Below are 16849 nucleotides of genomic sequence, written 5' to 3'. Positions count from 1 at the left end.
TGCACCACACGTGCTGTTTTTTTCCCATAAGGGTCAAAGAGTTCAATTTTAGTTTCATCTGACCAGAAAACCTTCTTCTATGTGTTTGTGGAGCCCACCACATGCTCTTGGACAAACACCAAACATGTCTTCTTTTTTTTTTCTTTAAGCAATGACTTTTTTCTGTCCACTCTTCCATAAAGCCCCGCTCTGTAGAGTGCATGGACAGATACTCCCATCTCCTCTGTTGATCTTTGCAGCTCTTTCAGTGTTTTTCTTGGTGTCTTCATTTCATCTCTGATGAATGCCCTCCTTGCCCAGTCTTTGAGTTTTGGTGGGTGGCCTTCTCATATCAGGTTTGTAGTGGTGCCATGTTCTTTCCATTTTGTTAAAATGGATTTAATGGGTGCTCCGTAGGGATATTCAAAGTATGGGACATTTTTGTTATAACCCAGACCTAATCTCTGCTTCTCCACAACTTTGTCTCTGGCCTGTTTGGAGTGCTTCTTGGTCTTCATGTAGCTTGCTTAATCGTGTTGCAGAGTCAGAACATGTCTCTCTATTATCCTGCGACGAGACAAGACTTTTTGGGAGATCTTTTCAAGTACCGTGAGACAAGACTTTTGACATGAGATTTTTTCAAGTCACATCCTCCTCTCAACCACGCCCTCAGTCCTCTCACCTCTCATTCGTGTGAATGCTTTTGTCAGACACAGTTCCTGCGCTCTCAGCTCTTATAAATTTTTACGTTTTCCTCACTTTAAGTTCCCAATAAAAGAAGACTTTTTATGTCCAAATCTTATTGAAGAATTTCATCCCAAAGGGTTATCAACAGAACAAATGAGTACACGGGCAACCCTAGCACCGAGAAACAATGAAGTCAAATGAATTAATGCGAAAATTGTTGATTGGTTACACGTCAAATTGATTAAATGCCTATCAATGGACTATGATGAAACAGTTGGTGGTGATGGTGTGGAAGATGAAAACATCAACTTACAATATCACATAGAATATCTACACCCGTTAACACAGTCCGATCTTCCACTGGCTGAATTACTGTTGAAAGAAGGATGTATCATAATGTAATTGCGTAATTTATGTCTGAGTGATGGGCTATGTAATTGAACAAGATTAGTTGTATTGAAAATTGGTCAAACAATTCTGACATGTAAAATTTTAACAGGTGACAAGAAAGGTCATGTAGTACATCTAACATTAGACACCAAAGGAGATCTTGATATGCCATTCGTATTGTATTAAAACGTTTACAGTTTCCTGTTAGAATAGCTTTTGCTATGACAAATAACAAATCATAGGGACAAACATTTGAAAAAGTCGGTTTATTTATTAGGGAGAAAGAAGTGAAATTCATTCACGGGCAGTTATACGTTCCGTTGTCATGATGTAAGTCCAAACATGGAATCAAAATTCAGTGCGACATTGATGAAAATTTAATTCCAAATATTGTTTTTACTGACATTTTACAGTAAAAGTGTAAGTTTAAAAAATATTTGCGTATTAATTTCAAAGCCAAACAGAACAAAATCTTATAACGCAGCAAAAAACTCGAACGCAACATGAAACATAATTTACTTTCAATTTATTACGTTTTACAATTTTTTAATATGGTTAATTACTCACTGTAATGTAAAATTGTTAGTTCTATTATGCATATGTTACAATTCCCATGAAAATAACAATCTGTTTAAACTGTACATCCACATCCCCATACGCGTGCCGCTGAACCCCAAAGTGGCCGGGGGTTGGAGAGTGAAGCGAGCAGGGGGGCAAAGCCCCCTAGTCTGTTAATGTAGACAGCATGTGACAGATCATGTGACACTTTGATTACACACAGGAGGACCCTAATCAGCTAAGTGTGGGACTTCTGAAGTGAATTGGTTCAACTAGATCTTATTTAGGGGTTATGCACTCACAATTGTTTAGTTTTTACTTGTTTTTTCATATATACACAAGGGATTTTATTTTCATTCCACTTCAACAATTTGGACTATATTGTCAAGTCCATTATATACAATTCAAATTAAAATCCATTTTAATTCTAGATTGTAATGCGACCAAATAGGACAAATAACAATTTCTTTCGGAAGGCACTCTATATATTTGTGACGCAATCAGAGGGAAGCCTGAAGGTCTCCCCATACATGCCTGACTCTAAATGAATCAAATGAGTTAATTCACTTAAACTGGTAGTTCAAAAGAACTTAATCAGTACAATGAACTGTAAAGGCCATCACTACCCATGACTGAAACTTTAAATGTGTCCTCCTTCATATTTCTTTCCTGCCACCGGTGTCCTAGTTTGGCTGCTCTGGTTATCTAGAAACAAAACCCAGGACATGAGCTGAAAACCACTGGCCTAAGTGATATAAAGCAGCCTCTTGGTCACGTACAGTGTATCATGGCTGGCCAACTCTACCTTAAAACACTTGATCTGATATCTGTCTAAATGTGTGAGCCTTGCAGTACCAGTTACACGTTCAAGATGTAATGTCTGCCACTTGATACAGCACAAGTAAGAGAGCCCCCCCCCCCCCCCCCCCCCATGTCATTTAATCCATGCGTTTAAGATGAATATGGGTATCAGGTTCTTAGTTTTTGGGAAGACAATCGAGGAAGGCAAAGTGAAAAAAAAGCTTGCATTGTGAAGGCTAAGACTATAAACCTCCGAGGCGGCAGAGGGCGCTTGTGGCTACGATTTTACTTTAGGTGAGCTAGCCACGCTCAGACGGGTGCAGGTGACGTCAATGTAGGGGCGTGGCTGTGAAGCATCGCTTCTGTATAGCAGCAGTGTAGCGCTGTTGTGACAGCTTCGTGGTTACTTGCGGTTTGGAATACAGTAATAGTGTCTTTAAATTGTAATAATTAATTAATTGATTTATTTATAGTTTTATACGCCTACGACGAATGGGATGCATTCACTTGCGCAAGAAATAAAGGCGTTTTCAAAGACAGCCTTGAAGAAGCAGAGTACCAGGGTGACAACTTTGACAGGGAGAAGAATTATCGAGACGTGGAGGGACTCGCGCGTGCAGGAGGTGCTGGAAGATGCCGGTCCGGCTGGCGAGGCGGTTTGCTGCGGCTACGTACAGGACCTCAGCTTGGACCTGCAGGTCGGACAGGTGACTCCGTGGCTGTATTTGGGTAAGAACGCCTTAACTCGTTTGTTTCCAATGCCAGTCCTGAGGGACACCCCTGTGGCTCTGTGTTTTTATTCCGACCACTTTCCCTGTAAGTTGGTTAATTTACCTTCAAAGTAATTTCACCGTTTTTTCCTCTGTTATTCTGCATTTAGAAAAGGGCAGTAGCGCGTGATTTATTCATACAAATTCATAAGTATTAATCTTTTGACATAGTTTTTTCAGATTTTTCTGTTAAATCTACCCAGTGCTCCCTTAGTTGTATGATAAAAATGTAGCTGATGCAGAACCAGTGCAGATAGTGTGATAGATTGCACTTTATTTGTATACAAAAGGAAATTTAGCTTTTTATAGAAGCTCAATAAATAAATGTTGTTATGACAAACAACAACTTCCCTCTGAAACAGACATTACTTGTTCCCTGTGGGGAATTTGACATTTTATAGAACCTCTCAAAATAAATAAATGCATACATGGATAGATCAGTAAATACTGTATATATATTTATATACAGGGTGGTCCAGATCTAATTATACAATTATTGCATTAAAAGTTGCATTTCCCAAACCAGTGTGTGTTCAGACCACAGTGTGTGTTAATATATATATATATATATATATATATATATATATATATATATATATATACATTACGCTATTACTTATTAAGTTTATTACATAGAGAATTCACAGTACCAGCCCTGCACATAGAGATTTCACTTAAAATTATTTTTGTTGCTGATAGATGGCAGCACCTGCCCTGCATTCCAAAATGGCAGGGAGACGGTTGTCAGTCGAACAGTTGCATAATTAGATCTGGACCACCCTGTATAAATATATATATATAATATTAACACACACTGTGGTCTGAACACACACTGGTTTGGGAAATGGATGGATGGATGGATAAAGTGTTTTTTTATCATGTAATGTTTTAGAAGCTTGGTGTGATAAAACAAAAGCACAGAGACATAGATTAAGTGTTGAGGAGCCTCCCCATATACTGGCCATTGGTTCCAGTGCAAGCAAAACGGTCATAAGAACATCAGACATTGGACAAAGTAAACAGAAATTCTCGGGTTTTTATGGAGACAATACGGGAAGTACAATTAACAGGGAGGAAGTGAGATCAATAGCGGGTATTGTAGGAAAAAGTGGCTGGAGGTGACGTCAGGAGCAAAGGGACGTAACTGAGGTCATTGGGAGCAGACCGGAAGTGAGGTAACTCCACGGAGACTGGAAGTGAGGTAACTCCACGGAGCTGGAAGAGAAGTCTTCTATACTGTCAGGATGGAGGTGAATACTGGGTCATTATGTCGGGTAGGAGTATTTCATTTTGGTGTTTTTTTTGTAGATAAAAGGAGAGAAAAGCATTAGTGCCCCGTTCCAGTTCCCCCTCTCTTGTTCTTTCACACCATTGAGTCTTTTGACTGTCACCCTGCTCACATGTGTGACACTTGGGTAACATTTTAAAATGACTATGTTGTTTTACAGGAAGCCAATACAGATAATGCAGAAGCAGTGCAATATTAGGTTGCAACCTTGTATAAATTAAACTAGGAACTGTCACTGGATAAGCCCCAGAGGCCATACCTATGACTAGAAATGAACTTGCGAACTTCTGGTACTGTTCTGCTCTTACTCACCCTAGTGACCTCGGGTGTCCTTGCAGTCCTAAGCCCCAGTGCTCGTATTTATCAAGTGTTAACAGAATTCCAGGGAATTGCACTAAAACTCTGACTAGGATTAGAATTTGTCTTATTTCAGAGTAGGACATGTGAAGTATTTATGAAGTGTCCTACTCCCATCTAGGAAGATGAGTTTCCATTTGGGAAGAAATAATGTTGCAATTTTTCAAAATCCAGTCATGAAGACATTTTACACTTTCCGTAGAAATCATCATTATGGCGTGATATAATTACCTGATACTAACACTAATGTGTTACGTATACTGTAGAAGGTAATAAAAATGAATAATAATATTTAAAATAGGAGGAGGAAAGAAGAAAAAGACGAATATGGAAAACAAGATGTTGCGCTAAACTGCATGTAATTGTTGCCACTTCAACATCAAGAGTAATTCAGTAATGAGCACCAAGATGGAGTGACCATGACACACACACCAAATGAGAGTAACGTACAATATACGCATATTTAACAATGAATGATCCACAGCTATGCTTTCAGAAGACTCACCTTCCCACTTTCTGTAGTACACTTCTCATAAAGTAACAGTTATTGAAACTAGCCATGGCTTTTCTTGCACTGTTTCTGAAGTTGCGTTCAGCTTTTGAGTGTCCTGATCATCTTCTAGATTCACGTAACATTTCTTTCTATCTCCATGATCCTCCCTTATCTTCCCAGAGGCCCAGAGATCACACCTGTGACTGGGAATGACCTTTGGATGATGATGTTGAAATGTTTTAAACCAAAATACTGTAAAAATCAAAAATACTGAATTACCTCCATGTAAAATTCATAAATGCTTGATGCGTTCCAGTTCCAAGACTGTCTAAAGCCTCCTCCCATTGTGCCTTTCATCACTCTGGCCTGTTGTCAGGTTTTACCGCATTCAGTCCATTCATCTGTTTCTGAATACATTGCATTACCACTTTTTTATAGAAACGGATATTGTTAATTTATGACAAATGTGTTCTGAAATTTTTCAGTTAAGGAAGAAGAAGAGTAGTTTTGAAGTAAAGTAGTTATAATCACTAGTCATGGTGGCAGAGTGTTGAATTTTGATTATCACGTTAAAGGAAGAATTTCGCCAGACTCTATACATGTGACAGTAAGGTCCCTATAAACCTATAACAGAGTTCAAACATTAGAAGGTAATGTAACTGGTAGCCAGGTATGCCATTAGTAACAGCATTCATGCACTAGAGCAGTGGTGCCCAATATGTTGATCACGATCGACCGGTAGATCTCAAAGGTAGTGCAGGTAGATCACATTGCATTAAAAAAAAAAAATTTTTAAACGTTAGTCTATCATATATCCTCCCTATGGCATTTGCCACTTGATTGACATACAGGGCGGCCAGTCTGAGATCTCTTTTCTTCTAACACACTTGTCATCCCGCATGCACGATCAAACGCGCGAGCTACTGCAAAACTCCGGCTGTGATCTAGTTAGCCTTCCAATTTATATCGACTAAAGAAGGGATTTAAAAAAAAATTGTTTGGGGAGAGTATGGGCTGGATGTGGAATTGGAAGAGGATTTTTTTTCTCACAATGTCACACTTGAAGTGCGTTTGTCTGATCTGTCAATCTATCATTGCTGTTCCAAAGAAGGAAAATGTGGAAAGGCACTTTCGAACTGTTCATAAAAACTACGAAACTGACTTCCTTCCAAAAAGCGATCTGAGAAAGAGAAAGGAGAGGGAACTAAAGTCGCAGTTAATCGGACAGCCGTCATTTTTCACTCAGCTGAACTCAAAAGCAAAGGTAGACACACAGAAGCATCGTTCTGGGTGAGTCACTCGATCATTAAGCATAAGAAGTCCTTCCAAGATGGAGAGATGATAAAAGAGGCCTTCGTTGAGGCAGATGGCTAGGGAGAAATTCCTGCTGAGATTTCAAGACCCCTGGCCGGAGAAAAAAGGAGTTTCTCCTTGTCATTAAACATGTAGAATACAAGCAACTTAATAACGATCAACAGCCGTTAGACTTGGCATTTTTTTTCCGATCTGACCAACATGTTGAATGAGCTTAATTTACAGCGGCAAGGAAAAGAGAACTCCATGGTCAATAAGATTAGCTTGGTTAATGCTTTCAAACGAAAAATGCAACATCTGTCCTCAAAGCTGCAGCGCCTTGATTTGGGGAACATCCAAACCCTTGCGGCAGAGCTGGAGACACAATGGAAGGCGTGTGCGCATCTTGACAGCATACGCTACACAGAGCAGATTGAAAATTGTCTGTCAGACTTTGACAGACGATTTCAAGACTCAGCTTTACTTGAGCCAATCGCTACATTTAAGTGCTGTCCATTTAGGGAAGATGTTGAGGGGGATTCACCCGCATCAAAAATTACAACACTGCTTCACCTAAAACTCCTCTACAGTGGAGGATGAGATTTTGACACTACAGGATGACATTCAGCTGAAGTCTGGGGCTCATGGACAGTTTTGGAACTTACAGAGGAAAAGTACCCAAACATGAGGAAATGTGCTGCCTCCTTGACTGCATTATTCGGCTCTACTTATTTATGGGAGTCAGTCTTTTCCCATATGAAGATTATTAAATCCAAATACTGTAGTGACCATAAATGTATTGAATTGTTATTGTGCCATAAAGGTTACTCAGTTATGCAAAGTACGACAACATATATTTTATGTATAAAGTATACTCATATATATATATATATATATATATATATATATAGTGGTTTATGGCCGGCAGTTCATCCCAGCCAATACCCCCACGCCACCAGGTGGAGCCCTTCTTGCAACATAGAGGTGCCCCGAGTTCCAGCAGGGCATCATGGACAGGGGAGTTTTACATCACAGCCCTGCTGGATACCATGGGGGCCTTCAGGGGACGCTGCAGGAAGGCACGAGGATTTTTATTATAGCCCAGAAGTACTTTTGTAGTCACGGGAATGGAATTAACAAAGTACTTCCGGGATGAAGAAAAGAAGGAGTTTTCACCTGACCCGGAAGTGTTATGAAATCACGTGGCCAGAGAGAAAGAAGCACTTCCGGGTCAAGGACTATAAAGGACTCTGGGAAAACCCAGCAAGGGGAGCTGAGTTGGGAGGAACGGTGACTGAGCTGCTGGGAGTTGGAGGATTAGTGTATTGTGATTATTATTATATTGAATTATTGAGTATTGTGGAGTGTAGGGTGCTTTGTGCACATTATTATTATAATAAATAACATTATTGGACTTTTACCTGGTGTCTGACGTGTGGTCTGAGGGTTCAAGGGCACGACAGTGCCCCCTATCTGTCACAATATATATATAGCATTTTTAATGTAGGTAGATCATTTCAACCTGGTCATTTTAAAAATAGCTCGCAAGCCGAAAATGTGTGGGCACTTAGAGGGTGGTGATGAGCAATGTTGCTCGGTTGAGTTCCCAGATTGAACTGTCGGGACAGTGAAATGATGGCGGCTTTAAAAGCCAAAACCAGAAGTGACGTCATTCGTGGAACCAGAAGTGATGTTGTTTGTGATGCCGGAAGTGACGTAGTTCGTGAACTCAACCGAGCAGAATTGCTTATTTTACTATTACCCAATTGCAGCCAGGGACAATATACTGTACAGGTGGCTGCCCCAAAGCTTTTTTCATGTGTTGAGACTGATTCTTCTACAACATTTATTTGGTATACAAGATACAGTAAAATATCTTGCATGTGTTAATCAACATGCAATATGTCACCATTTTCTTGCACCACAATTAGTGAGTAGAACTCCATGACTTCCAAACTTCTGACTTCCTTAACTAAAACACAATGCCCTATTTTGAAACAATGTGACTACGTCACTTTCAGGCTTCACATGGAAGAATAAGACGATGACGGTCATGTGGACCTCTGGCCTTCAATCCATCAGGACTGCTTGGTGCTTTGATCAGGTGGTGGGGGGCGCAGATCGCCAGCACAGCAAACCGGAAAAAGAACAGCAGAGAAAGTAGGGGTTAGTATGGATTTCGGAGCCATAAAAAGTAATGCTAATTCAATTCATATACAGAATATCAGGGTTACACTAACATGTAGCTCTGAGAAAGCCATGTTACAGTAATGGGTTTTTAGCAGTTTTTTTTAAAGTGCTCCACCGTATTAGCCTGGTGAATTTTAATCAGTCAGCTGTTCCAGATTTAAGGTGCATAACAGCAGAAGGCTGCCTCACCACTTCTTTTAAGTTTAGCTCATGGAATTATAAGCAGACATAAAATTCAGCGGGTCGTCACATCTGAGCTGAGGTCTGCGTCGGATGGCGGGTGGGGAGAGAGATGCAGGGGGGCCCCCACCACCTCCTCACCCCTCTCGTCTCTCACCTCATGTTGGCGTGTCCCGCCATGGGCAAACCCCATGCTAGCAGGATTTACCATGTAATTATTTATGTACTTATTGTAGTACTAGAGGGCTCTGCCCCCTGCTTGCTTCGCTCGCTAACCCCCCATGCAGGTGCTATGCACTAGTCACTTCGCAGATCTGCTGCTCGCGTATGGGGTAGCGAATGTACAACTTAAACAGATTGTTATTTTCATGAGAATTGTTACATCTGCATAATAGCACTAACTATTTTACATTACATCGAGTAATTAACCATAGTAAAAATAGCAAAACGTAATAAATTGAAAGAAAATTATGTTTCATTTTGCGTTATACGTTATATACTGTATGTTCGGTGCATTATACGTTTTCGTTCTGTTTGGCTTTGGAATTAACACGCAAATACTTTTTAAACTTACACTTTTACTCTAAACCTTCAGTAAAAACATCCATCCATCTTCCAACCCACTGAATCCAAATACATGATCACAGGGGTCTGCTGGAGCCAATCCCAGCCAACACAGGGCGCCAGGCAGAAACAAACCCTGGGCAGGGTGCCAACCCACCGCAGGACACCCACACACCAAGCACACACTAGGGACAATTTAGAATCCCCAATCTTCCTAACCTGCATGTCTTTGGATTTTATAAGGAAACCGGAGCACCCGGAGGAGGAGGGGAAAACATGCAAACTCCACGCAGGGAGGACCCGGGAAGCGAACCCAGGTCTCCTGACTGTGAGGCAGCAGCGCTACCACTGTGCCACCCTCAGTAAAAACATTTTTTTTTTTAATTAACTTTTCGTGAATATCTCATTGAATTTTGATTCCGTGTTTGGACTTTCATCGTGACAACGCAACGTATTACTGCCCATGAGTGAATATGACGTTTTTTTTCTCTCTAATAAATGAACCAACTTTTTGGAATGTTTGTCCCTGTGATTTGTTAATTGTCATAGCAAAAGCTATTCTAACGGGAAACTGTAAACGTTTTAATACGAATGGCTTATCAAGATCTCCTTTGGTGTCTAATGTTAGATGTACTACATGACCTTTCTTGCCACCTGTTAAAATTTTACATGTCAGAATTGTTTGACCAATTTTGAATACAACTAATCTTGTCCCATTGCATAGCCCATCACTCAGACATAAATTATGCAATAACATTACGATACGTCCTTCTTTCAACAGTAATTTAGCCAGTGGAAGACCAGACGGTGTTAATGATTGTAGATATTCTTTGTGATATTGTAAGCTGATGTTTTCATGTTCCGCACCATCACCACCAACTGTTTCAGCAGAGTCTATTGATACGCATTTAACCAATTTGCAGTGTAACCGATCAACAATTATCGCATTAATTCGTTTGACTTCATCGTTTCTCGGTGCTAGGATTGCCCGTGTACTCATTTCTTCTGTTGATAACCCTTCATGATGAAATTCTTCAATAAGGCTTGGACATGATTAGTCTTCTTTAATTGGGAACTTAAAATGAGGAAAACGTAAAAATTTATAAGAGCTGAGAGTGTAGGAACTGTGTCTGACAAAAGCATTCACACGAATGAGAGGTGAGAGGACTGCAGGCGTGGGCCGTGAACCGGAAATGGTGGAGAGAGGGTGGGACTTGAAAAAATCTCTTGGCAATAGTCTCCTCTCAAGATTTTCTTTTATAATAGAGAGATATATAATCTTAGACGTTTGACAATCATGAGAAGTACCATTCAATCCATCAAGCTCTGTTGTCCCCCAGTATCTCATCCAGACACTTTTTAAAGGCTGTCAAGGTTTCTGCTTCAGTCGTTAACTCTGGAGATTGTTCCAGATTCCCACAGCTCCTGGCCTGCTCCCTGGCTTTCAGTCTTAAATATACTTCTCCTTAATTTCCACCAGTGTCCACACATATGTGCTTCGCTGTTTAGTCAAAAGATTATCTTTAATGTTTTCTGACCCTTGCTTTGTCCAATTTATCCTTTTTTTGGTTCATTCTAAAACTCTGCTGTAGAGATTTTAAAGTCTATCTCAACCAGCTATTTAAAGAATGAATGGGCTCAGTAGCTTGACTTCTTTGACTCTCATTGATACAGCTCTTGTCCTCATGTTGATCAATAGCAACTGCTGACTCCAATGGGTAGAAGCAAGCCGGGGTATCTTATGATAAGATGAATCCCAGACACCTGTGATGCCAATTGTCCCACACATTATGGTAGCCTGAAATGAGAGGACTTTGTGTGTGACCAAAATGTCTGCAAATCCCTTTACATGAAAGTCTGCAATGTGTACTTTAATCACAATGTTGGAATTGTTTGATTCATAATTTTAAACTGTGGAGCGTAGGGATAAATCACAGAAAAAGTGTCTTTGTCCCAAACATTATGGAGGGCACTGTATAGGGTGGTCCAGATCTAACTGTGCAATTATTGCATTGCCTTGCATTAAAAGTTGCAAGTTAGACCTGGACCAACCTGTACATAACTGAAGTTTAGACACTTCAACACCATTCAAACGTGTTCAGACATGGGAGTCTAATTGACTTCATTTGCTGTTCCAGGTAATAATAATTTTGCGAGTCTTGTAAAGAAACGTTGCAGCTACTCAAATACCTGGGAGTGCAGCTGGATGATAAATTAGACTGGACTGCCAATACTGATGCTCTGTGTAAGAAAGGACAGAGCCGGTTATACTTCCTTAGAAGGCTGGCGTCCTTCAACATCTGCAGTAAGATGCTGCAGATGTTCTATCAGATGGTTGTGGCAATCGCCTTCTTCTACGCGGTGGTGTGCTGGGGAGGCAGCATAAAGAAGAAGGACGCCTCACGCCTGGACAAACTAGTGAGGAAGGCAGGCTCTGTTGTTGGCATGGAGCTGGACAGTTTGACATCTGTGGCAGAGCGACGGGTGCTGAGCAGACTCCTGTCAATTATGGAGAATCCACTGCATCCACTAAACAGGATCATCTCCAGACAGAAGAGCAACTTCAGTGACAGACTGCTGTCACCGTCCTGCTCCACTGACAGACTGAGGAGATCGTTCCTCCCCCACACTATGCAACTCTTCAATTCCACCCAGGGGGGTAAACGTTAACATTATATAAAGTTATTGTATGTTTTTACCTGCATTGTTATCACTCTTTAATATTGTTTTTTGTATCAGTATGCTGCTGCTGGAGTATATGCATTTCCCCTTGGGATTAATAAAGTATCTATCTATCTATCTATCTATCTATCTATCTATCTATCTATCTATCTATCTATCTATCTATCTATCTATCTATCTATCTATCTATCTATCTATCTATCTTTCACATCTATCTATCTATCTATCTATCTATCTATCTATCTATCTATCTATCTATCTATCTATCTATCTATCTATCTATCTATCTATCTATCTATCTATCTATCTATCTATCTATCTATCTATCTATCTATCTATCTGTTGTGGCAGACGGCCGGGGAGCTTGCCCCACCGGGATACCTGGAGAGTGGAAGGACAGGGATAGAGGTAATACCTTCCCCGGGACATGAGCGGGCAGCCCCCCTGGTTTGCATCGGGGTCCACGGGACTGGAGCTTGGACGCTCAATCCTGTTGAGATCCATGGCGCCGCCAGGGGGTGCTGAACCTGCTGCTGAGCCCTACAGAGCAGCTCTTCCGCCACACCCGGAAGTGCTGCCGGAAATAGGTCATCAAGCACCTGGAGCACTTCTGGGTACGTTATGAAAGAAGCCAGCAGCCACTACTCCGGGACCCATAGTCAGGAGGAGGGAGACGAAGCTCTCCGAGGAAGAGTGGAGGAGAAAAAGATGAAGAAAAAAAGAAAAGAATTGTGTTTGGTTAGTGTGCTTGTGTTTGGGACTGTGTTGCTGTGCTTGTGGGAGACGGGAAAGACGTTTCCCACAAGGGAAAAGAAAAAATAAAAGCCCTGTGTGCTTTGAACTGGTGTTGGGGTTGGCCTTTACACTCTACTTTTATTTGAACTTGCTTAGTCCAATACAGAGTGACAGTGAGGTCAAAGAAGTATGAGCAACTGCTGAAAGTTAGGAAGCTGCCATGAATTACATACAAACTGCGAGCCCCCTATGCGTACATATATAGTATATCCAGCAGGCAGTTACTCACATTTTATGTGTTGACTGAAAAAAAGCATTGAATGAAACAATAAAAAGCTGTGCTGACAAACTGCTGATAGCCAACAATAATTTCTGCCAGTTATGATTAAATGCTTTGACAATGTGCTGTTTAACCTTTTTCCCTTTTCCTTTCCAGCATCTCAAGATGTCGCACAGGATTTTGAAAGTTTGAAAAAAATTAAGGTAAAAGGGAAATTACAATTGAGTGGATTGTGTGTTTTTATTTAATGTGTTTTAATCAGTGTGCGAGTGCAAAACTCTCAAAATCACCAACTGTGAAATCACAATATTGTGACCGTGTGCTTTTTGTGTTCTCTTGTTTTCTCAGGTTTCACACATATTGAATGTTGCCTATGGAGTGGAAAATGCATTCCCTGATCATTTTACGTATAGAACTTTGGCGATATTGGATCTGCCTGATACTGACATCACATCATATTTCCAGGAGTGCTTTGATTTTATATCTGAGGCAAGGTCACAGGTAAATCCATTGTTTTGCTTTTAGGTGGTTTGTTGAGTGCTTGGTTAAATGTGCGTCCATAATGTTGTGCTAAGTAGAATAACTAGCATGAAAACAGAAACAGTGGCCAGAAGTGACAAAGTTAGAAAATGATAGTAAGGGATGAAACCGAGTAATCAAAAAATTCTGTTACCAGAAGCAAAATAGTAATCGACAATCATAGTCAGGAAGAACAGAATTGAGATGTCTTTTAAACAGGAACATTCTTAATAACAATCACAAACAGAGTCAAGGCTTTATCTGCAATCTCATATAAGGAAGAGATGTTGATGCTGAAGGATGATGGAAGGACCGGGGGAGAGGACAGGGTCATGGCAATACCTCCCCTGGAACATGAGAGGGCAACCACATCTGTATTGCAATGGGACCAGGGGGTGTCTGGACAGTCCGGGAACCCTGGACTGCAGCACTTCCGCCACACCTGGAAGTGCTTCCAGAAGAGGATCCAGGTGCTCGTGCAGCTCTTCCGTCACCCCCAGAAGTGCTGCCGGAAGAGAACCTGGAGCACTTCCGGGTGCACTATAAAGGAGGCCGCCTCACTCCATTCGAAGAGCCAGAGTTGGGAGGTGGAGGACAAAGCTTGCATGGAGATGAGTGGAGGTGGTAGAGGAGAAAGATAGAGAAAGAAAAGAGAAGGGACTGAGCAGTATTATGTGCTGTTTATTGTGTACTGTGCTCAGAAGTGGAGAGCTGGAATATAGAGCTGCCCCACAAGGAAATACTGTAAAGCATGTGCTTTTGGAATTGTGTCTCTTTGCCTGTCTGTGTTCCGGTTCGGGGAGCGGTACAGCAATCTGTAATTTTCTCAATGCTAACCTTTTAACCCGTCATCGCAGTGACGTCACGTGCCGCTCTGTTCCGACTTGTTTTCCAGGCAACAATGAAACAAAGGCTCTGAAGTGACAACTCCCTTGAAAATGAGGCAAAATAATTCTCTCCATACCCAAAATAAAGTTTTAATACAAAATCCATCCATCCATCCATCCATTGTCCAACCCGCTGAATCCGAACACAGGGTCACGGGGGTCCGGTGGAGCCAATCCCAGCCAACACAGGGCACAAGGCAGGAAACAATCCTGGGCAGGGTGCCAACCCACCGCAGTTTAATACAAAATTTGTAATGCAAAACAAAACAAATTTGTAATACAATTAAAAATTGTAAAAAAAATGTATTGATACTTTACCTGTATTAAAACCTGTACAGGGCATAAGACATCAAAATTAAAATATAGTCATTTCATGACAGGTCTGTGTTTCATCATGCTCTTTCCAGTCTCTTGAAAGGCAGACATTAGGAGGAGTGTCCAGAATACACCTTTAGCAGTCTTAAGAGCTGTGCCCACTGGGGGGCACTGCAGCATGCCAAACCCCAGACACAACAGCAGAGACACAATTTGTAGTTTAAATAAAGAGTTTCATCTTAAATTTCTACAAAAGTTTTGAGAAGGTGCAAACTAACACTCTACTTTCCTTCAGTCTATTTTTTCCTTCTCTCCCTGTCTCTCCACTCCTCCATGGAAGCGTCGCCCAATTCCAAACAATTCTGGCTCCCAGAGAAAAGCGGAACTACTTCTTTTTATACAGAACTCGGGAGTACTTCCAGTGTCACAAGGCTGTTCATCGGAAACACTTCCGAGTAAGGCTGAATCTCCATAAAGCAAAGACCATTAATCCCTTCAGTGAAACTGGGCGGCACCCACAGAACCCAATAGGGCTGTTCCAATGGACTACAGCTCCCAACATGCCCTTTGGGTGACCGTAACACAGGGACGCTGCCACCTAGCACTTTGGGGAAAAAAATACCCTGAATAAGTTGTGTCCTTGCATTATGCTGGCCTTCCGGAAAAGGTAAGGTTCCTTGTTCAGGCCCTGCCAGGATACCAGTTCCCTTCATGCTGTCCATTGACTGTTACTTCCTTTTTCACCTTTTTAAAATCTCAATCCAGTTCCAGGTTGTGGGGAATGGGTCAGAGCTATTCCTGGCAGCCGTAAATGCAAAGCAAGGACTGCTGCTCTTATATCCTTTGATACAATACAATACAATTTATTTATGTATATCCCAAAATCACACAAGAAGTGCCGCAATGGGCTCTAACAGGCCCTGCCTCTTGACAGCTCCCCAGCCTTGACTCTCTAAGAAGACAAGGAAAAACTCCCAGAAAAAAAAAAAATGGAAGAAACCTCGGGAAAGGCAGTTCAAAGAGAGACCCCTTTCCAGGTAGGTTGGGCGCGCAGTGGATGTCAAAGAGAGAGGGGGTCAATTCAATACAATACACAAAACAGAACACAAGTAATCCTCAATACAGTATAACAGTAAAATGAAAATATTACAAGTACAGAGCAGAATTTAACAGTAGATGATAATGATTTAATAATTGGATACCGTTGTATTCCTTTCAATTTCAACAAAAAAAAAAGGTTGCAAGACAAACAAATGAAAAGCACAAACTAACTGTGTGTGTGTGGGACTTTCTTTCTTGCTTAAAGAAAGATTTTCAAAGCTTTATCGATACCTTTTATTGTGGGAATATACAGGGGAGGCATTGTCCAAGATGGAGAAATCTCTAAGCGGCCTAGTGGTGTACCTTCAACAACTCTGGATTGACATCCTCTGTCTTCTTAACACAATGTGATTTCTGTTATGCTAGAGCCTGTCCTTTACATAGGCATGGGTGTCATGATCTAAAACAGGGATCTCAAACTCCAGTCCGGGAAGGCTGCAGTGGCTGCAGGTTTTCATTCTAACCCTTTTTCTTAATTATTGACCTGTTTTTGCTTCTAATTAACTTCTTTTGAATATTTTTTTTTAAGATTTATTCCCCATAATTTCAAATTGTTCCTCTGAATTGCTTCATTTCTTTCCTTAAACAGAAATGTAATGTGAAGTGAGTGAGCCAACAGAAGACCAAATAAGTCAGGTCCTCAAACTCCAACCAATTTCACTCCAACCAGTTGCTTAATTAGGCGCAGACTCTTGTCGTTAATTAAACTCATTCTTTAATTCCATGGCTTGTTGCTGCTCTCATTGTGCAATAGCAGACATTTTTAAAATTGTTGATTTT

General features: G+C 41.0%; 1 protein-coding gene across 2 annotated transcripts in view; it reads left to right on the top strand.

Moving 5' to 3' along the window:
- Positions 1–2749: 2749 nt before the first annotated feature.
- Positions 2750–16849, top strand: part of dusp19a (dual specificity phosphatase 19a) — a 36074-nt gene continuing 21974 nt past the window's right edge. For both annotated transcript variants that reach the window (XR_007935542.1, XM_028806220.2), the window contains exons 1-3: positions 2750–3144; positions 13404–13450; positions 13596–13748. Coding sequence is in view for 1 of the 2 variants with exons in the window: in XM_028806220.2 (XP_028662053.1) it covers positions 2913–3144; positions 13404–13450; positions 13596–13748 (432 nt within the window). In the remaining variant the exon portion in view is untranslated. The remainder of the gene's footprint in view (positions 3145–13403; positions 13451–13595; positions 13749–16849) is intronic.

This window comes from Erpetoichthys calabaricus, chromosome 8 (genome assembly GCF_900747795.2).
Source record: "Erpetoichthys calabaricus chromosome 8, fErpCal1.3, whole genome shotgun sequence".
NCBI classification, from domain to species: domain Eukaryota; kingdom Metazoa; phylum Chordata; class Cladistia; order Polypteriformes; family Polypteridae; genus Erpetoichthys; species Erpetoichthys calabaricus.
This window is presented reverse-complemented; position numbering and strand designations above follow the sequence as displayed.